Raw genomic sequence first — 22,083 nt, forward strand, 5'->3', positions numbered from 1 at the left:
ACAATACATTATGGGCATATTTAATTTTATGTGCAATGAAAAATAAAGTCTTAATGAATTCATGTATTTTATATGTCTTGAATTCTGTACTATCTTGCCGACTTCCTAATAGTAACTTAGGACTCATCTATTGCTCCTTTTAAGAACCAGTGTGTTAGGGGTATCTCTTTGCAGCCCTTCACTGTCTTTATATAGTTTCTAAATAAGCCTTCTTTCTGCCTGCTGATTGATGTCATTCCAGTGCAGGAAATTTGACAAGAGCCTTTAGCTTATATTTGTCATAACTGCAATGTGTCTTTCTGTTATTGATATCAGTGCTCTTCCTAACCCAGTAAAAATAGGTTTGTTAATTGATACGGGTAAGTATTAATCTTTGGTCATAACTGTCTGTTTATTTTTGAAAAGCTGTATTATTTTCAATTATAAAAATAACATATGTCCTTTGTAAAAATATCAAAAATGTAAAAAGGCATATAGATGAAAAGAAAGATCACCCCATATACTTCTGCCAAAGGCTCCCAGAGTTTACTTTGTGATATTTATTTTTCTGGACTTTTTAATCTTAATGCCAGAAATACAAGTGCATATTATTTGCTATAGTGCTAGTTCATTATCATCTTGTTTGGAATACGATTTTTAAAAAACTTTTCAAGTGAAAGTGACCGATAACTCTTAAATGGACAACTTGCTTTTAGGGATATTTCTTCCTCTTAATTCCCTCATATCAGAGTAAGGTACAGAAGACAATGGATGTAAAAACTGTATAAATGTAGTTCAGAGATGAAAAATTCCCACCATTTTCAGCTCTAGAGTTTAGAACATGTTGAGGGCACTGACACCCAGGACTTCATCTCCATTGCTGATAGGAATTATTTATACCTCTTATAAATTAAAGCAAAACAATAATAACAACAACAAAACTGACTGGCATTGCCTGGTAGCCTGCCACCTTTTCATTTCTCAAGTGGCCACTGATTAATCTGCAAGGAAACATTATATAGATTACATTAAATATTTGGAGCCTGAATTGAAATAATTACAAATTTGTCCACTTTAAAAAGTAAAAGAGGTGAGGGGTGTGAGTGCTATGTTGTTTTTTTATTTTCTTTTGTTATTTTCGATTGTCTCAAGGTAGAGGGACTAATATTGTCATTAAAATTTTCATTATAACCAGCATTCCCATTTGGGAATGGAGTTGTTAACTATTACAGACTGCCGTCAAGACCTTATTTTAAGTATGATGTTTTTCTTTTTGTTAAAGATTTTTATTAAAATATAGCTAACATACAATCTTATATTAGTTTCAGGTGTACACAACAGTTATTCAACATTTATAGACCTAAAGAGGTAGTCACCATAATTCCAGCAACCATCTGACACCGTACCACACTATCACAATATTATTAGCTATATTCCCTATGCTGTGCATTACAGCCCCATGACTTATTGCTTTTATACCTGGAAATTTGAACCTCTTAATCCACTTCTCCTTCTTCCCCCTTTTTAAATATTTCACTTACAGGTGACATTCAATATTATTTTGTATTAATTTCAGATATACAGCATAGCAGTTAGACGTTTATATAATTTAAGAAGTGATCCCCTTGATTAGTCTAGTATCCATCTGGTACTATACATTGTTATTACCATATTATTGACTATATTTCCTATGCTGTACTTTACATCCCATGACTACTATGTAACAACCAATTTGTACTTCTTAATCCCTTCCCCTTTTCCACTCACTCCCAAGCCCCCTCCCATTCGGCAAACCATCAAAATGTTCTCTGTATCTACGAGTCTGTTTCTGTTTTGTTTGTTTATTTTGTTATTTAGATTCCACATATAAGCGAAATCACATTGCATCTGTCTGTCTCTGTCTGACATATTTCACTCAGCACAGTACCCTCCAGGTCCATTCATGCCACCGCAGATAGCAAGAACCATCCTCTTCTCTGGCCAAACAATCTTCCATTGCATATATGTACTACCTACTCTATCCATTCCCTCAACAACAGACACCTGGGCTTCCTCCCTATCTTGGCCATTGTAAGCAATGCTTCAATGACCATATGGATGCATACGTCCCCTGAAGTAGTATTTTGGTTTTCTTCAGATAAATACCCAGAACTGGGATTACTGGGTCCTTCTTTGTCTCTTGTTATAGCCTTTGTTTTAAAGTCTATTTTATCTGGTATAAGTATTGTTGCCCCAGCTTTTGTTTGCTTGCTTGTTTGTTTGTTTGTTTGTTTTCCATTTTCATGAAATATCTTTTTCCCATACCTTTACTTTCAGTCTGTGTATGTCTTTCAATCTGAAATTAGTCCTTTGTAGGCAGCATATATAAAGTTCTTGTTGTCTTATCCATTCAACCCTCCTTTGTCTTTTGATGGGAGCATTTAATCCACCTACATTGAAAGTAACTATTAATAGATATGTATTTATTGCCACTTTATTATTCATATTTTTCGTCTTTTTTTTTTTTTTAACTTAAAGAAGTCCTTCTAAGATTCCTTATAATTCTGGTTTGGTAGTGATGAACTCCTTCAGCTTTTTCTTGTCTGGGAAGCTTTTAATCTGTCCTTTATTTCTAAATGATATCTTTGCTGTGTAGAGTAATCTTGGTTATAGGTCCTAGCTTTTCATCACTTTGAATATTTCCTGCCAAGCCCTTCTGGCCTGCAAAATTCCTGTTGAGAAATCAGCTGACAGTCTAAATGGGAGCTCCCTTGTAGGTAACTAACTGCTTTTATCTTGCTGCTTTTAAGATTCTCTGTCTTTCAACTTTGACCTTTAAATTATGATTTGTCTTGGTGTGGGCCTCTTTGGGTTCATCTTATTTGGGACTCTCTGTGCCTCCTGGACTTGTATGTCTATTTCCCTCACCAGGTTAGGGAAGTTTTTCATCATTATTTCTTCAAATAGGTTTTCAACTCCTTGCTTTCTTTCTTCTCCTCTGGTACCCCTATGATGTAAATATTGGTATGCTCGATGTTGTGCCCGAGGCCCCTTAAACTGTTCTCATTGTTTTGGATTATTTTTGCTGTTCTGTTTGGGTTTTTTCTGCTACCTTATCTTCTAAATCACTGATTCAATCCTCTGCTTCATCTAATCTACTATTGATTCCCTTTAATATAGTCTTCATTTCAGTTATGGTCTTTATTTTTGATTGGTTCTTTTTTATGTTTTCTATCATCATTTTTATGTTTCCTATCTGTTTGCTGAAGTTCTCCCTGAGATCATTGAGCATCCTTATAACTAGTGTTTTGAACTCTTTGTCTGATGCATTGCTTGTCTCCATTTTATTTAGTTCTTTTTCTGTAGCTTTGTTCTGTTCTTTTCTTTGGGACATGTTTCTTTGTCTCCCCATTTTGGCTGCCTCCCTGTGTTTGTCTCTATGTATTAGGTAGGGCTGCTATGTCTCCTGGTGTTAGTAGAATGACCTTATGTAGTAGGTGTGCTGTGGGGCTCAGTGGCAGAGTCTTTCTGGTCACCTAAGCTGAGTGTCCCAGGTTTGTCCCTTGTGTTAGTTGTGTGTGCCCTCATGTTGTTGTTGAGCCTTGTTTGCTATTTGCACATCAATGGGAGGGATTGATCTTTGGGCTGATAGGACTGGCCATGGCTACAGTGGAAGAGCTGCTGTGCAGGGGCTGACCTTACGGAGCATGATTCACTTTAGCAGGGCTCGGTGCCTGCCCAGTATGTCCTTTGGGTGTGTCATCTCTGGGGGTTACCTGGTGGTGCTCCAGCCTGGTCTGAAGCGTGCCAGCCCCAGGGCCTCCTGGGAGGGACCCCATTGCTGGCCAAGTTCAGCCACAGCCTGTGCCCTGCCCAGGGCCACCTGACATGAGCCACAAAGCAATTGCAGATGGCCGCCACCCACACTTGGCTTGGAGGTTCCTCAAAAGGCCAAGCCGTGATCTGAGGACAGCTGTCACTAGTGCGGGCTTAGGGCTGCTCAGTCAGAGGTATGGGACACAACAAAGCTAGATGCTGCTTATTTGACTTTTGTGACATTTGGAGAAATTTTAGGACAGTCTGCAACACGAGCCAAGTCAGATCGTTTACTCAGAAAAGACACTGGTAACATCTTGGGTGGGTCCAAAAGTTGGGTGGGACAGGGTCTCAGGAAATCAAGGCAAAAGAAATGGCGTCAGCCAGGTTGATGGAAACTTAGACATGGCAGCCGCCTACATCTGCACTCAGTAGGGGAGAACTCAACAATGAAATAATGGCTTCAACCAGCTCCTCCAGCCCGGTAGAAAGCTGCCCCTCCACTTTCACCCTAAATTTAGCCTGACAACTCAGTTCCTTCCCATATGTCCCTGGTGCCTTTCAAGCTGCTGCCCCAACACTGGAGTTCAGAGTGAGTGAGTCCATCCGCAAGTAAGTCCGAGTGTGGGCCCTGTAAGAGGAGCACCTGGGACTGCAGCCGCCCTCCATCTCACTCAGCCACAATCTCTGCTGTCTTTTACTGCCAGAATTTATGGGGACTTCTCTTCCTGTATTGAAACCCTGGGCTGGGACTGGAACCCCTCACTCCCCTGGGGGGGACCCTCTGCCGCCAGGATATCCCTCCCGATTTGTAATGGTCACACAGAGCTGTGGAACAAGCTTGATCGACATCTCTGCCCCTCCCACCAGTCTCGAGGTGGCTTCTTCTGTATGTCCTCAGTTGTACAGCTTCAGTTCAGCTAGACTTCAGGCCAGTTCTCAACGATCATTGTTCTTTAGTTTAGTTGTAATTTTGATGTGGTTGTGAGAGGAAGTAAGCCCAGCATTTACCTACTCTGCCATCTTGACCAGCTCTCATGATGTTTTTCTTTTATGTGACATTTTCTGAGGCTTTGCCAAAAATGACATCAAACATTAATTCATTTGAGTGCTGAGTTTCTTCAACATCTTGTAGCACTTAATCAAATTTGAAAAAGATATTCTTTTCACACCTTCGTAGTGTAAACCTGTGAACATGTTCCATTAAAACTCACTTTGGACAATTTAATCTGTATGGTATTAGGTTGATTTTTTTTTTATATAATTAATGCAATATGCTGACAGTTTAAATGGTTGTATTTTCAAAATTCTTCACATGGACTCCTGGCACATGGTACAGATGCAGCTTTGTTAGTAGTGATTTTTCATGCAAAAACCAGGTAATCCCTACATTATATTAATAGCTACATTAAAGAATTTGAAATGCCAGAAAGAACAAAGGGAATAATGAAGTGTTCAGAACTAAAATGATGTCAAACTATTAAAAATCATTAAGAATCTATTTTGAAGTACAAAAGTAGTTTATATTCTTTTTTTTAAAATGGCCACATTTGATGAAGCTTATTTAAAACATTATGCTGCAATATGTTTAAAATGTGAAAGTAGGCTAACTTTGAGAAATGTCTTGAGCATCAGAAACTCTGATCTTAAGTGTGCTCTATCTGTAGTACATACTTCTGTGCAGTTATCACAGAGTTTGGGTCCTGAAAGGAGCATCCAGCCCTATCCCTTCGTTATATACATAGGAAACTTCAGGCCAGCCAATTAAGGGGCTTATCCATACTCACACAGAAAAGTAGTAGAACTAGAACTTTTCAGTTTGATCCAACTTTGAATAGATACAGTCTGTAAAGTTGTAACTGGTATTTATTAAAATCTACTTTGGCTTTGGTGAGAATAATTGTTTGTAAAACCCCCTCAACAAACTTAGAGCCCTTTAGAGACCCCATTATTATCATACTTGTGCCTTTTCAAAGACTAAACATGTAATTTTGGAATGGATGACAAAAATTTAAATGTTATAGAAAATCAGTTTCTGGCAACATAGCAGACTAGGAGTCCAACCTGATCCTCCCACTGTAAACAACTGAAAATGTTGGCTTTCAAAATATGAAAACATCTTCTCATGTGTTCCTATGAACTTGGGGAAAAAAACACACAAAAAAACAAGGATTACTCAAGCCAGGGAATAGGTATGAACTAAGAGATGTAAGTGGAGCACTAGGTCTAGCTTTAACTCTAATGACATTTGCTAAGCTGGCTGAACTGGAGTATTTTTTTTGAGGTCTCACAAAGAGGGAATGTAAAATCTAAGGTCTTCCAAGGTAGGGAGGTTCTAATAGAAGACTATCCTATATAGCTGGGGGAGCAAAGGACCTCATCCTTAGTAGCAGGGAGAGTTAGAAATAAATAGACACCTTACTGCTATCAGAGGACTAGAAGGAAAGTTGCCTGTCTTGAATCACGGCACAGAGTATTTTGGGGTGAGAGCATTTCCTAGGAACTATAGCCACAGGGCAGCCTCCCCATCAGTTTGAAGTCCCAATTCATCCTGCCTGCCTGGCCTCAAAATTCTCCAGCCAAGAATTTAGTTGGAAATGTTCCTGGATCCTTAGTGCCCCCAGAAATGTGATACAGGCAAATATAAATTGTTTCAGGAGGAACCTATTTTCATTCCCTGTCCTCAAAGAAAGTTCAAAAGAAAATAAATAGCACTGAATGAAAGCGCGCACACACACACGCACACACACACACACAATTCAGGCACTCTGACAAAAAACTAATAGAAACAACAGAAAACAGAATCAGACTCACAGATTCTTCAGATTTTTTTAGGCATTAAATGTTAAATAAGTATGTATATTTCAAGAAATGATAAGTTTAAAAATATAAAGAATAAGCAGATTTTAAAGCAAATTATGGAAATATAGAAATGAAAAAGCTAATAGTTGACATTAAAAACTCAATTGGTTTTATAGCAAATTAAACAATGCTAAAAAGAGCATTAGAAATCTTTAAGACATTGGAGAACTAACAAAGTACAGAATTTCAGGGCTAAGAGTCATTGGAGAATGGAGGTCCAGGATTTGGGGCAACTCTTCCCTTATGAAAATTTGCTGAATTCATAAGGCATAATGGTAGGGCTGAAAAGTAGTGCAGTGATTTTGGCAGCCTCTTAAGGGAGGGGGAAGGGAATGGAGTCCAGGGCCTAGAAAGGGTATGTTTGTGAATACCTCTCACTTTGGGTCTGGGTGCCTTAAACTTTTCTTTGTCAGTAAAGGTTAACTGGAAGTGGACAGGCCTGTATAGGTATACAGCTTCAAATCCTATAAGTCTCTGAAATTAGTTTAAAGTGATCCTGAATTGCTAGCAACTTCAGGCACTAGCAGAAGCCAGTGTAAATCATCAGTGGAGGAAATTACCATCATCGTAGGCATTACATTTTTTACAAACAATTCAGCAAATGCGGTATCCAGCATACAATAAAACATAGGCATACGAAGAAGCAAAATCTGTTGAGTAAAATCCAGCAGAAACAACAAATAGAAACAATCCTAAAGGGATTCCAGATACTGAAATGATCAGGTACAGTCTTTAAAATAAATATACTTACTTTGTTCTTGAAATTCAAAGGCAAGACTAAATGAGTATCTCTTTTATTTGAAGTTAGAAAAGAGAACAGTAAAGTAAATGCAAAGAAAGAAGAAAGAAGGAAATAATAAAAATACAAGCAGACATTAGTGTACTAGAAAACATACATAATAGTATAGGGGTGTCAAGGAAAAACACTCGTTCTTTTAAAAAACTAATGACATTGATAAATTCTTAATGAAATTGGATAAGAAAAGAGGTGTAAATAATCAACGATCAATGATTTTAAACAGGACATAATTACAGATCCTTCCAACACTAAATCCTTTCAAGATGATGTTATAAAAAAAACACTTATGCTACTAAGAAATAATGCATCTTATGAAGACTAATCTAGGAAAAAGAAGGATTCTAAATATTAGTCTTAGAAAAATCAAATCCATAATTAAAGACTTACACAAACAATACAAATCTTACAGAAGCTCTTCCAGAGAATAGAAAAAGAGAGAGCACTTTACTTTTCAGTTTACAAAGCCAATGTAACCTTAATAAGAAAACCTACTAAAGACACTGCAAGGAAAGAAAACTATAGACCAACCTCCTTAAATTTTTAACAAAATGCTACTATATCAAAGGAGGCAGTATTTTTAATGCATAATACATCCTGATAAATTTGGATTTATTCCAGGAATGCAAATTTGGCTTTACATTCAAAAGCAACCAATATAATTTACCACATTAATGCAATCAAGAGAAACATCATTTTATTATTTTGATAGGAGAAAGAGCATTCAATAAAATTCAACATGTATTCATTATTTTAGTAAAACATTCCAGCACACTAGAAATAGGATTGTACTGTTATAAAGGGTATCTTAAAAAACATACAGAAGATATACAGAATAGTGATAATCTGGCATGAGATAAGGATGCATGTTATAATCTCTTTTATTCAACATTATTACATTCATAAAGATTTACTGGAGATCATAGCTGGTGTAATAAGGCAAGAATAACAAATTGAAAGGTATAGAAAGCAAGGAACTGTTTTTTTCCTCTGGTGCAGTTATATGCATACAAAATCCAAGAATCTACAGGTAAATTTTTTAAATTAATAGGTGAGTGTATAAAATAATGATATAAATTAATTATGCAAAAATCAAGTCTATTTTTCATATACAAGCAACAAAGATTTAGAAAATGAAATTTAAAAAGATCCCATTTACATTAGAATAAAAATGGAATAAATGTTACATACATGTTCATGACACAGAAAACTTCAAAACCTCACATAATGACATTAAAGATGATCTAAAGAAATAGAGAGCGGTACCACAATTTTAGAATGGATAATTCAGAACTGTAAAGATGTCGATTTTCCCCAAACTTCCTTAGTTTCAGTGCAGTTTTAATCAAAGTCTAACAGGTTCTATAGAACCTGATAAGCTGATTCTAAAAATGTGTGGGGAATTCAAGTAGCTAAAACAGTTATAAAGGAAACAAAGAAGGTGAGAATTCTATGTCTACCTGATACTGTCTTATTATAAAGTTAAGTAATTAAGATGGTTTGGGACTAGTGCAATGACTGGCAGATGTCTGAAATAGAATAGGGAGCCTAGAAAGGTGGCCCAGCAAAGCAGTGAGAAAGTGAGAGTCTTTCCAGTGATGGTGCTGGAACTATTGGGTTATTAATTTGAGGATAGAAAAATATTTGACCCCTAACTCATGCCATACATAAACATCAATTCCAGAAAGGCTATAGATCTAAATATGAAAGACATTCCAATAAAACTTCTAGAAAATATTTTAGGAGAATGTCATTGGTCTAGAGATTAAAGGATTAGGACACAAAAATAATCGCAAAGGAAATGTTTGCTACGTTTTACTATATTCAAATTAAAAACCTGTTATCAAAAGATACCCTGAAATGAGTAAAAAGGCACACCACAGCAAAGGAGAAGATATTTACAACATAACCAGAATATCTAAAGAACTGTTATTAATTGATGAGATAGACAAATAACCCAAAGAAAACTGGGCAAAAAACTTCAATAGCCACTTCACAAAAGAAAATCCTAAGAAAATGTGTTCATTAAACTCAGTCAGGCTATCATGGTTAGGAGACTGACAGGAGAAGGCTTCTGAGAAGAATCTGGGAATAATACATAGCTGGAAACCAAAAGGATGAATGTAGTATCTAATGGACAGGGATTTTTAATTCTTTGTTAGGATCTCTTGCGTGTGTGTTTGTGTGCTCGTGTGTGTGTGTGTATGTGTGTGTGTGTGTGTTCAATCTTGTATTTATTGTGAAATGTAATACATATAAGGGACTTGAAAACTTTAATGACAGCTACAACAATAATAGCAATACCATTTTATAAATGCTGATTATGTGCCAGGCTCTCTACTATAAGCTTTATATATATTATTTACAGTCATCCCTCGGTGCTCATGGGGGATTGGTTCCAGGACCCACAGATAGCAAAAATTGTGGATATTCAAGTCCCTCATATAATGTCCTAGGATTTGCACATAACCTATATTCGCATATAGGCTACAGCAGCGTATGTCTACATATCACGTCATTCACATGGATTCAATGTAGTGCTCAACATGGCAAATTCAAGTTTTGCATTGGGGAAATTTCTGGGATTTTTTTCCCCAAAATATCTTCAATCTTCTATTGGTTGAATCTGCGGGTGCAAAATCCGCAGATATGGAGGACAACTATAATTAATTCTCACACAGTGACCCTATTTAGAATAGACATTACTATCCCCATTTTATAGATAAGAAAACTGAAGCTCAGAGAGATTAATTTAGCCCAGTTTACACAACTGTTGAACTAGAAGAATCTGAATGTTTGAGTCTTTCCATTATATTAACCTGCAAGAGAAAGTCTGTTCTCTTTCCACTGTTCATCTGCTTCTCTGAAGGTTTTGTTTTCATTTCTTCCCACTGATTGAGAAAAAGCACGATTCAAGTACCATTTACTTATACCTTTGGCTGTCCTTTTTATATAATATCCAAATATCCCAACTCAAATATGCCCACTAAAGATTTTCCCTTTCAACAATGAAATTATGTTTTATAGAGTAATTTTATAAGATTTTCCATGTTAGCTTAACTACTTTCAAAAAATTTACTAAAGAAGCCAAGATATAAAATCAGGACTATGTTATAATTTCTTTTGGTGACAGATAATACTACAGGATCCCAATTTTCAAAAACCACTGAGGTGTCATGGTTAAGAGCACAGCCTTTGATGTCAGAAAAGTCTAGATTTGAGTCTTATCTCGTCCATTGATGGATAAATTATATAATGCATCTGCATATTTCTTCAGGTTTTTGGTTACAACCAAATACAACTTAAGCCACAGGATGGGCTACTGAGCTAGTATACAAAACGGAACAAAGCACTGCATAGCGAAGCTTCAGGAAGGGTGGGAAGACCCCTCAGGGGCCACTCCGGAGCCTTGGATGCAGGAGCTCTTGTACTCTTTCTAGGATCTATCATCAGACAACTCACCCTAGATTCTTTCTAGCTTTCTTGAGCACCCAGGAGACAGATACTGATTCATTGATCATGTTTCACTCTGTCATCAGGGGCAGGATCTGTTACCAGAAGAAGGGATCAAAAGCACGCTAGGTAAACAATAACATACCTACAACACTTGGCCTCTCTTTGCCTCAGTTTCCTCATTTGTGAAATGAGTATTTGTTTATTGTAAGGTTTGAGTATGTAAAGTGTACAGTATTTTAAGAAATCATATATATATATGTGTGTGTGTATATATATATATATATATATATATATATATATATATATATATAATCTTCTTGGTCCTCTTTCTCTAGAGAACCCTGACACATACACCTGATAAATTAAAAACAAAAGAACAAAATAAAACCTTTATAATTTTTTTAATTGGCTGTTTGTTTTTTAGCATCCCAGTCTCCGTCCAAACGGGAAGGAAGGGGAGGGGAGGAGAAGTGTGTATATGCATATGCATAATTACTTATAATTTAGCATCTTAGATGCGGTTGACAGTTGGAAAACAGACACTACCCACACAAAAAGCACAATAGAAAATGGAGTTCCTGATTTAGCAGATAATCTCGATTTTTTTAATCTTGAAAGTATCTGTACATTATTCTAGTAAAACACAAAAATGAGAATAAGACCCATGGTATTAATTTTTTTCTCAAATTTAACAAGTGTAATGCAATCTTACCTTGGATCTTTTCTGCTTGTTTCTTCATGGTTTCAGTTTAATAGTGTCTTTCACTTCCTTCCGTCAATGGTTGTATAATGTTACTGCTGTGTCCCACAGAACATTACCGCAGCCCCGTCCACTTCTCTACCCACCCACCCCACCGCCGTCTCTCGGTGGCTGCGTATTGAACATGAGCAAAGTCATTCTTCCAGGATTTGTAAAGCCCTTTGGGATTATTGAAAATGAATGGTGTTATATAAATGTCAGATTGTTTCATAACAGTTCTTAAAACAATGAGATAATGTCTGTTAAAGAATTTTAAGTTCCATGGAGAAATACAGGGCATAAAAACAAGTCCTTTTTTGTGTGTTATAGCCATGCATTTTTGCTGTACAATTTAAAGCATTATTATATCCTTTAAAGATATAAATGTTTGAGTGAGTGAGTGAGTGTGTGTGTGTTGCTAACTATACAGAACTAAATAACTACATTTTGTTGTTCTATTTTGTCATTTGGGTCCAATAAATTTGTCACCATAATACTGGCCAGAGTAAAATTAGAAATCTAAAGCAATCTCATTTTAGAATGAAATGTAGTGGTTTCTCTTCATTTAAAGCTTTCTATATATGCAATACTAGATTTTTTTTCCCCCTGTATATTTAATGGTTTACTGAGTTCTATAAAGACTTAAAGTGAAGTTACTTCTTTAAATTAATTCCCGGATCCCTTTTTCTACCTCTGAGCTTCAGGCTTACAATGCCAACTCCCTTTTTAAACAAGTTTACTTAAAAGTAATAGTGACCAAAATTCAATGTATTTTCTTCCCCACACAAAAAAGCCCCAGACCTAATTTTTCTACTACTGTCACTAATGGCACCACTAGTCTTCCAGTCAGGTAAATTAAAAACAATTTTAGTATCACCTTTGACTTCTTCCACTTCTTTACTCACCCCTCTTCCCTAACCCCGTAGACAACCCTATCCATTTTCACCTGTCCTTTCATGTCTGTTACCTCATCCATTGCTCTAGGTGTGTTTTTCACTATATTTTCCTAAAATAGTATAGTCACTTTCTAATGGGCTTCCTTGTCTCTAGTGTTTCCTTATTCCTGTTAGTGCTAGACTTGTGCAGTTAGGACATGCAGATCTGGGCTTTAATCCTAACTTCACCTTACACTAATCATTTCCCTTAGGAAATTTACTTAAACTCTCTGAATCTCAGTTTCTTTACCTTGAAAATAACCATCTCATGGTTAATTCACTGTGATAATTCACTAAGATGATGTATTGTTCTGGTTTGTACTTTATTGCTTTTATTATCCAAGAATGATTCAAGTTAGTTTAAGGTGAAAAAGATTCTTGTAAGCATGCAGTGGAATCTCACAGGCACCCAAAGACATGAACCAAAGAGTATATATAGAATGTGATCAGAAACTGAGGCTGTTTGCCTTCAAAAGCTATGTGATCTGCTTTTCTCTTCGTATATGCTTCTCTTTTTACATCTGCCCTGTATTCTTTCAATGCCATCTTCTCTTTCTATTCTCCTTTCGAATTTTGCGTTATGTATGGTCTCCAATGACTGAATGTCCTTTTGCATACCACCAACTAGGTCAGTCTCACCATATTTTTTAAAAAAGGAATCTGATTCGTCTATCTCATATTTTGATTAGCTTCACCAATCATAAGCTCTCGTGAGCATACATGGCTCGTATGCCACCCCTGGCCCCAGCTTCTGAGGCTAATAGAGAAAGCAGCAATTACAGACAAGAAAGAGTCAATTAGAAGTGGCTATGGACAAGCTAGTAATTATTGGCATCTGTAGAAATTTTATTGAAGTACTTAGCATAGTGTTCAGTGAGTAGTAGTTACTGTTTTTATATACCAAAATAAACCAGCCAAAGTTAAACTCTGATTTCCTCTTCCCCTCCCTCTCTTAGACACACATACACATACACATATGAACACTCACACACACACAAAAACAATTGTAGTTAGCAACATGGGCCTGGGGCCATCAGATATGAGTTAGAGCTATAAATCTGTTATTTAAAACCTGGTCTTGGACAAATTATCTACTTTTTCTGTCCTTCAGTTTCTTCATTTGTAAGCGGAAATGACACTTATCAGTTAAGAATCTTACGATTTCAAATAGCTAATCAGACTGTGCTGAAAACCTGACTTACATTGGGGCTATTGGTAGAACTGACTTCAGGCACAGCTTTCTCTGAGGCTAAAGTGATGTCAAGTGGACCTTTCCTCTTTATGTCTGTAACTCTTGATTCTGTTTTCATATCCCTACCCCATGTCCACATACACACCCTAATTTGTGCCATTCAGGCTTTTCCCTAATGTGTTTGAATAGTCATAGGAACTTCTCACATATTCCCAGATTCCTATCCACTAGACAAGGATGTTTGCCTTTGTTCTGAAGTCTCAACAAAAATCTTTTAACCATCTCATTGTTGCTGATACTGTCATGTGCCCATCCCTGAATCCGTTATTGTACCTGTAGAATTAAAGGCTCTGATTGGCCAGTCCTGAGTCACATGCCATTTCTCAAGCCAGAGATAGAATCAGCACCACTTAGAGTCACATGGATTCAGGGGTGTAGGGAGAGGTGTATCTGCCAACTTCACGTGATTGTCCAGAGAATTAAATCAAAAAAAGTAAACAAAACCCTGGATCTTTGCCCATCCTGTTCTCTAGCAAACTACTGAAGAGTACTGAGGATCTGCTGTAATACAGATAATCAAGTCCTTTTTCCCATTACTTTCCACCCCCACCCCCCCACACACACGCAGATTCCATATTCTCCCCAAATGCCCTCATGGGTCCTTGACCACACCCCTCTCTTTCTTGTCTGTATCATGTTGCTGATGCAATTCCATCGGCCTAGACATCTTCCACCATTTCAATCTGGAATTATTGTCCTTCATGTCCCATGTCAAACATTCAACCTCCTATGAACCTTTCCCTAGCTCTCTTAAATTCTACCGAAAATCCACAAAAGATGTGGTTGCTGATTACCTTGCCAGATGATTCACTGTTCTTCATTTCTAGCTCTAAGCCTCAGACGTATTTCAAGACACATTTACTTGAGTATCAGTGAACTTCTTATGCTACGTAGCCATGTACTGCCTTGTATTAATTTTATGTATCAATCTATATCATATATTCTGAAGGCTCACAATAAAAATTTCATTGATTTAAACATAATTTCAACTAAATATACATAATTTATGAAGCTTGCAACCATTTATTTTACTTAAGACAAAACTTAATCTTACTTGAAAGAGGAATTTATAAACTCTTGAACTCTAGTATAGCTTAGATATTTAGCAATGATCTACGAAACCACATATATAGTCAATTCCTAGTAGTACACAATGTTGATATTTTTATATCATAAAAAACTTATTTTTCATAGGCTTGCTTTTTCTTTACATGCATTAGGATTCTGTATTTAATTTTCTGTTCATCAGTCTATATTTATTGAGTGCTACTATATTCTGTGGCACTGAGATACATTATTCAAGGCACTGAGGATGAAACAGAGAACAAAATGATGAAGTCTGTTCCCATGGGGCTTACGTTCCATTTGGACATAGGATAGGTAGGACAGGCAGTAAAGAAGTAAATACACAGTAAAGTAAGTCCTCACTTAACGTCATTAACAGGATCTGAGACGTTAAGCAAAAAGACATTTGACAAAACCAATTTTACCATAGGCTAAGTGATACAAATGAGAGTTAAGTTCCAACAGCATCTCATCAGTGTTATAATGAAATGAGGTTGAACAAAACGATGTTGTTTGAGGACCTGCTGTATAACGTTTAGTACTGAATTCTACTGGTTTTAAGTTGCCAGAAAGTTATAATAGTTTAATTGTTGGTTGGTTGGTTGGTTGGTTGGTTGATTGGTTGGTTTTTAAAATCTATGTGTTTTAATATTAGTGTTGGAAAAGAAAATTATTAGGGAGTGGTTTTCAAATAAATGGAGGGAAAGAGCATATTATATTACTTTCTTCCCAGAATTATCCCAGAAAATGATTTCTCAGCTTCTTTAACTTTCTTACTTTTTAATCTCTCTCTGAGCTGGGATTAGCCATCATTTTATATTATGAGTATTTATATAATGAGTATTTATATTATGAGTATTAATTTGCTCTAAAAATTAAGAGACATTCCAAAAACTATTCTGCAAAAGAAAAAAAATGGTGAGTTTCACTGTGTAATAGCAATGTTTACTGAGCATCAAACATTAAGTCACTTCATTCTGCTAAGTACTATAATGGTGAATAAATTCTTTATACAGTTAATATTATTACTAGCTTTAAAATAACATGTAAATATAATGTGCATATAATCATAAATGTACACTTTTTGGAATTCTTTTTTATTTACATCATATTTATTTATTTTTAATTATGTTTTTTCAGTTATAGTTGACATTCAGTATTATTTTATATTAGTTTCAGGTGTACAGCATAGAGGTTAGACATTTATGTAATTTGTGCAGTGATTCCCCCCCAATTAGTTTAGTACCCACCTGGCACTATACATAATTGTTGTAACGTTATTGATTATATTCTCTATGCTGTACTTTACATCCCTATGACTATTTTGTAACTACCAATTTTTCCTTCCTAATCCCTTTACCTTTTTCACCCAGCTCCTCAACCCGCCCCCCCCTCCTCTGGCAACCTGCACTTTGTTCTCTTTATCTATGAATCTGTATCTGTTTTGTTTGTTCATTTACTTTGTTATTAAGATTCCACGTATAAGTGAGATCATGTGGTGTTTTTCTTTCTCTGTCTGACTTATTTTACTTAACATAATACCCTCTAGGTCCATCCATGTTGTTGCAAATGGTAAGATTTCATTTCTTTTTATGGCTGAGTAATATTCCATTGTATATATGTACCACATCTTTATTTCATCATCTATGGATGGACACTTAGATTGCTTCCATATTTCGGCTATTGTAAATAATGCTGCAATGAATATAGAAAGGCTTTTTTTTTTTTAACATTTATTCTATTTTATTGGGGAACAATGTGTTTCTCCAGGGCCTATCAGCTCCAAGTCGTTGTCCTTCAATCTAATTGTGGAAGGTGCAGCTCAGCTCAACTCCAGTTGCTGTTTTCAATCTTTAGTTGCAGGGGGCACAGGCCACCATCTCATGTGGGAATTGAACCAGCAACCTTGTTGTTGAAAGCTCGCGCTCTAACCAACTGAGCCATCTGGCCGACCCACATATATCTTTTTGAATTAGTGTTTTGGATTTCTTTGGATAAGTACCCAGAAGTGGAATTTCTGGGTCATAAGGTAGTTTTACATTTAATTTTTTGAGGAACCCCCAAACCATTTTCCATACTGGCTGTACCAATTTACAATTCCACTAACAGTTTAGGGAGAGAGGGTTCTCTTCTTCCACATCCTCACCAGCACTTGTTGTCTGTTGATTTATTGATGATAGCCATCCTGGCAGGTGTGAGAATATCTCATTGTGGTTTTAATTTGTGTTTCTCTAATGATTCGTGACATTGAACATCTTTTTATGTGTCTATTTGCCATCTGTAAGTCCTCTTTGGAGAAATATCTATTTAGGTCCTCTGCCCATTTTTTAACTGGATTGTTTGTTTTTTAGGTGTTGAGTTGTATGAGTTCTTTATAAATTTTGGATATTGACCCTTTATCAAATGTATCATTTGTAGATAGCATCTCCCACTCAGTAGGCTTTTTGTTGTGCTGATGATTTCCTTTGCTATGCAAAAAGTTCTTAGTTTGACGTAGTCCCATTTGTTCATTTTTTCTTTGGTTTCCCTTGCCCGAGGAGATATATCAAAAAAATATTACTAAGAGCAATGTCAAAGAATTTGCTGCCTATGTTTTCTTGTAGGAGTTTTATGGTTTCGTGTCTTATATTTAAATCTTTAATCCATTTTTAGTTTATTTCTTATGGTATAAGCAAGTGGTCTAGTTTCATTTTTTTGCATGTATCTGTCCAGTTTTCCCATCACCATTTATTGAAGAGACCATGTTTACTCCATTGTATGTTCTTGCCTCCTTTGTCATAAATTAATTGATCCTGTAGGTGTGAGCTTATTTCTTGGCTCTCTATTCTGTTTCATTGATCTATGTGTGTGTTTTTATGCCAGTACCAAGCTTGTACCATGCTATTACTCTAGCCCTGTAGTACAGTTTTATATCTGGTAGTGGGATACCTCCAACTTTGTTCTTCTTTCTCAAGATTGCTGGGGTTGTTCGGGGTCTTTTGTGGTTCCATATGAATTTTAGGATTATTTGTTCTAGTTCTGTGAAAAATACCACTGCTGTTTTGATAAGGATGAATTGAATCTATAGATTGCTTTTGGTAGTATGGGCATTTTAATGATGTTAATTGTTCCTATCCATGAGCATGGTATATATTTCCATTTATTTATGTCTTCAGTTTTTTTCTTCAATGTGTTATCATTTTCTGAGTATAGATCTTTTACTTCCTTGGTTAAATTTATTTCTAGATTTTTTTTTATGCAATTGTAGATGGGATTATTCTCTTAATTCCTCTTTCTGTTAATTCATTATTGGTGTCTAAAAATGAAACTGATTTCTGAATATTAATTTTGTATCTTGCTATTTTACTGAATTTATCAGTTCTAGTAGTTTTCTTGTGGAATCTTCATGGTTCTTTATATATACTATTAAACAATCCAATTTTTAAATGGACAAAGCATTTGAATAGACATTTATCCAAAGAAGATACACAAATGACCAATAAGCACATGAAAAGTGTTCAACATTGCTAGCTATCAGAGAAATGCAAATCAAAATCACAATGTGATACTACTTCATACCCACTAGGACAACTATATTTAAAAAATATATTTAAAAAGCGTTGGCAAGGATATAGAGAAATTGGAATCCTCATACATTGCTGATGAAATTGTAAAATGGCACAGCTACTTTGGAAAAAGTTTAACAGTTCCCAAAAGTTAAACATTGAATTACCATATGATCCAGCAATTCCGTTCCTAGGTATATACCTAAGAGAATTAAAAACAAAGTGGTCAAACAAAAACGTGTACACAAACGTTCACAGCAGTATCATTCATAATAGCCAAAAAGGGGAAACAACCCAGTGTTCATCAACTAATAAATGGATAAATGAAATGTGGTATATCCATACAGTAAAATGTATTTAGTCATAAAAAGGAATGGAGTGCTAATTCATGCTATAACATGGATGAACTTTGTAAACCTTATGCTCAGTTAAAGAAGCCAGATAGAGAAGACCACGTAGTGTAGAATTGCATTTATATGGAATGTCCAGAATAGGCAAACCAAAAAGACAGAAAGAAGGTAGTGGCTGCTAGGGACTGTGGAGAGGTGAGACTGACTACTAACCATGTTTCCATTGACAGATACACTGTTTCTTTTGGGGGGTGATGGAAATGTTCTGGAATTAGACAATGATGGTTGTACAGCATACTAAAAACGAGTGAATTATACACTTTAAAATGGTGAATTTGATGTTATGTGAATTTTATCTCAATTTTAAAATGCAAAAAGAAATGTTTAAGGACAGAGATATAATTTTAACCATTGGGGGAAAAATAGAAATTCTTGAGTCCATAGTGATTCAAATGAATGAATACTTAGAAGAGAAAGGAAGAGTCCTCCTTACACAACCAGTATATGTGAAAGGAGGAGTAGAGTTGAAAAATTACTATTTTCATAGTAAAGATGTTTGGCCAAAAAACAGTGGATTCTAAATCTAGGGAAAATGTTTGATGAAGAGCAGTATATTTGTATGATGGTAGTGTTCCCTTATTGGTTGCAGTGTGAAATATATGCATTGTTCTCTCTACAGTAGAGAAACCATGTAGCACCTTGATTGGCTGATCAGAATTAACATCAGCAATGAAGGACACCGTGTATCTCCTAACAGTACCCTGAGGACACAGAATCATTTCTACAGTGTTCTAGCTAGTGGTGCCTAACCTGAACCTAAAACCATAAGGGAGCATCAGACAAATCCAAAGTTGTTTATTAGAAAAATGTCCATGTTATAAAATACAAAGAAAAGTAGAGGAAACCAAAGAGACATAAAAATTCAATGCTATGTATGATCTTGGGTTGGATCCTGGAAACAAAGGAAAAAATAATTCTAGGAAGGAAATTATTGGGTCACTTGATAAAATTGGAATATGGACGGTACATTAAAGCATTGCATTAGTATTTTCTGAAGTTGATAACAATGCTATAGTTTCATAAGAAATTATCATTTTCTGATAAATTACAAACTGAAGTATTTAGGAGTAAAGGGCCATGATGTATGGCAAACAATTTTCAGGTGGTTCAAAAAAGAAATGGATATGTGCAAAGGGAGAGAAAATGATTAAAACCTGTCACAAAATATTAAAAGTTGGTGATTTTGCATAAAAATAAGAATTGTCATTCTACAACTTTTCTGTAAGTTTAAAATTATTTCAAAATAAGTAAAAATGTTAAAATGTAGTGTGTTTTTAAAATGTATTCAAATTGAGGGACAGTCACGATTTTTGCTTTACAAAATATTTTAAATATACGTAAAAGTACAAGGATTTAACCTTATTTTTACCTAACTACTCATAATTTTTTTTTTCATATTTATTGTACATTCTTTTTTCAAATGTAAGCTTTCCAGATACCATTTAAGTCCTCTCTATATGCTCCAGTTTCATTTCTTTCCTCCCAAAAGTACCTACTACTCAGAAGTGAGTGTGTTCCCTTTCTGTGCCTGTTTTTATCTTTTACTACATGTGTCTATAGGTAGCCATTAAAAATAATATATCGTTATTATGCCACTGATATGAGTGGTATCAAATGGTATGTATCCAATTGCACCTGGTTTTTCACTTAACATGCTTTCCTCACTTACCCATGTTTTATTGTGTAGTACATATTTATTCATTTTAAATGGTACAAGCATTCAGTGAACATGTCAGTTTATTTTTCTCCTGTTCACAGGCTTTGAGGTTATTTCCATATATGCTCTATTTTAAACATTTTGGGGAACAGCATCCTTACCCATGTCTCCTGGGCACATAAACAAGAGTGTTTCAGGGGTTTGTCTTGAAATGGCATTGCTGTGTGAGTTGTCATCACCATCATCATGATCATAGCGGTAATTTGTGTGCCACTGCTCTGTGCCAGGAGCTGTTCTAAGTGCTTTGCATGTATTAATTTATTTAATCCTCAAAACATTAGGTAAATGCTGTTATTTTCCACATCTTACAGATAAAGAAACTGTGTTGTAGAGTAATTAAGTAAGTTGTCCAAAACCCTGCAGGTAGGAAGTATCAGAGCCCTGATTCAACTCATGTATGTTCTTAGTAAATACACTATACACAAACCATATTCTGTGGCATCGGCACGCTTTCAGCTCATCTAGATTTTACCATTTTTTCCCCCAAAGTGGTTTTACCAATTTCTATTCTCAACAGCTAATAGAAGTGATTTTTAAAGTTCTTAATTTGTAAAATTAAAAAGCATGTCATCCATTAAGGTTTGTTTGGAATGTTTACAGATCTCTGAAATCTGCGAGTCTGAAAACCACTTCCTTACATGACACTGTTTAGAGGAATATGCTTTATAGAATCACAGGCCAGAATTACTGCTTCCTTACTTGACACTGTTTAGAAGAACATGCTTTTATAGGATTATAAGGCTGGGATCCTTAGCCTTTAAAAGGCCCAGCTATAGGAAGTTTTCTTCAATTCATCTGAATTCAAGCTGTTCTATCAATGGTCCACTCTCTAAATTTCAGTAGCCTTTGATTGTTTGTATCACTTCATCACCTCTTCCCCTGTCCTCGCCCCGATTCCTTACCTGTGCCATATTCAGATGACAGGTCTTACACACTCACCCATTGTGGAATCTCTTATCTGTCCTGTTCTAGTGCCCTAGTTCGGGTTCTTAACACATGTTTCTTAGCACTACTATAAGGAAACTTAAACTGTGTTTTTCTTCTAGAATCTCGCACAAGTGATCCATTCTATACACTGCTTGATCAGCTTGTTTTTATTAGGCTGGTGCAAACATAATTGCAGTTTTTGCAATTATTTTTAATCTTTTAAACCTTAATTATGTTTGCACCAACCTAATAGCTTTTATGCTTGTAACAAAAAATGTATATGCATTTTAAGAAAGGGAAAAACTATCAAAATTGTAATACTCGATATATACTGATAACAAAAGATGAATACAAGTTACATTTGACTTCTGTAATTACAAGAGGTGGTCAAAGTGGTTACCATCAGCATCCAGATACTTCTGATTACGGCGAACTACTGCTTGAGCCACATTGACCAAAGTGTCCAATTGTATACATTTTCTTGTCATCCCCCGGTGTGTGTGTGTGTGTGTGTGTGTGTGTGTGTGTGTGTCTGTGTCTGTGTCTGTGTCTGTGTCTGTGTATAATATTTATAATTTAATTTTTTAAAAAGGATTGAGAATTAA

At 35.7% G+C, this 22,083-nt stretch overlaps 2 protein-coding genes across 4 annotated transcripts in view; one reads left to right on the forward strand and one right to left on the reverse strand.

Moving 5' to 3' along the window:
• SREK1IP1 (SREK1 interacting protein 1) overlaps nt 1-11,732 on the reverse strand; it is a 211,445-nt gene extending 199,713 nt beyond the window's left edge. The window contains exon 1 of one of the 2 annotated variants that reach the window (XM_088796525.1): nt 11,601-11,732. In XM_088796525.1, the coding sequence (XP_088652651.1) occupies nt 11,601-11,628 (28 nt within the window). In that variant the 5' untranslated portion in view covers nt 11,629-11,732. The remainder of the gene's footprint in view (nt 1-11,600) is intronic. The other variant, XM_074328901.2, reaches the window with a different exon arrangement.
• Nucleotides 1-22,083, forward strand: part of CWC27 (CWC27 spliceosome associated cyclophilin) — a 179,273-nt gene that overhangs the window by 107,821 nt on the left and 49,369 nt on the right. The gene's annotated exons all lie outside the window — the stretch shown is intronic.

Source organism: Rhinolophus sinicus, chromosome 3 (genome assembly GCF_057876585.1).
Source record: "Rhinolophus sinicus isolate RSI-liver-muscle chromosome 3, RSI-T2T, whole genome shotgun sequence".
Lineage (NCBI taxonomy): Eukaryota > Metazoa > Chordata > Mammalia > Chiroptera > Rhinolophidae > Rhinolophus > Rhinolophus sinicus.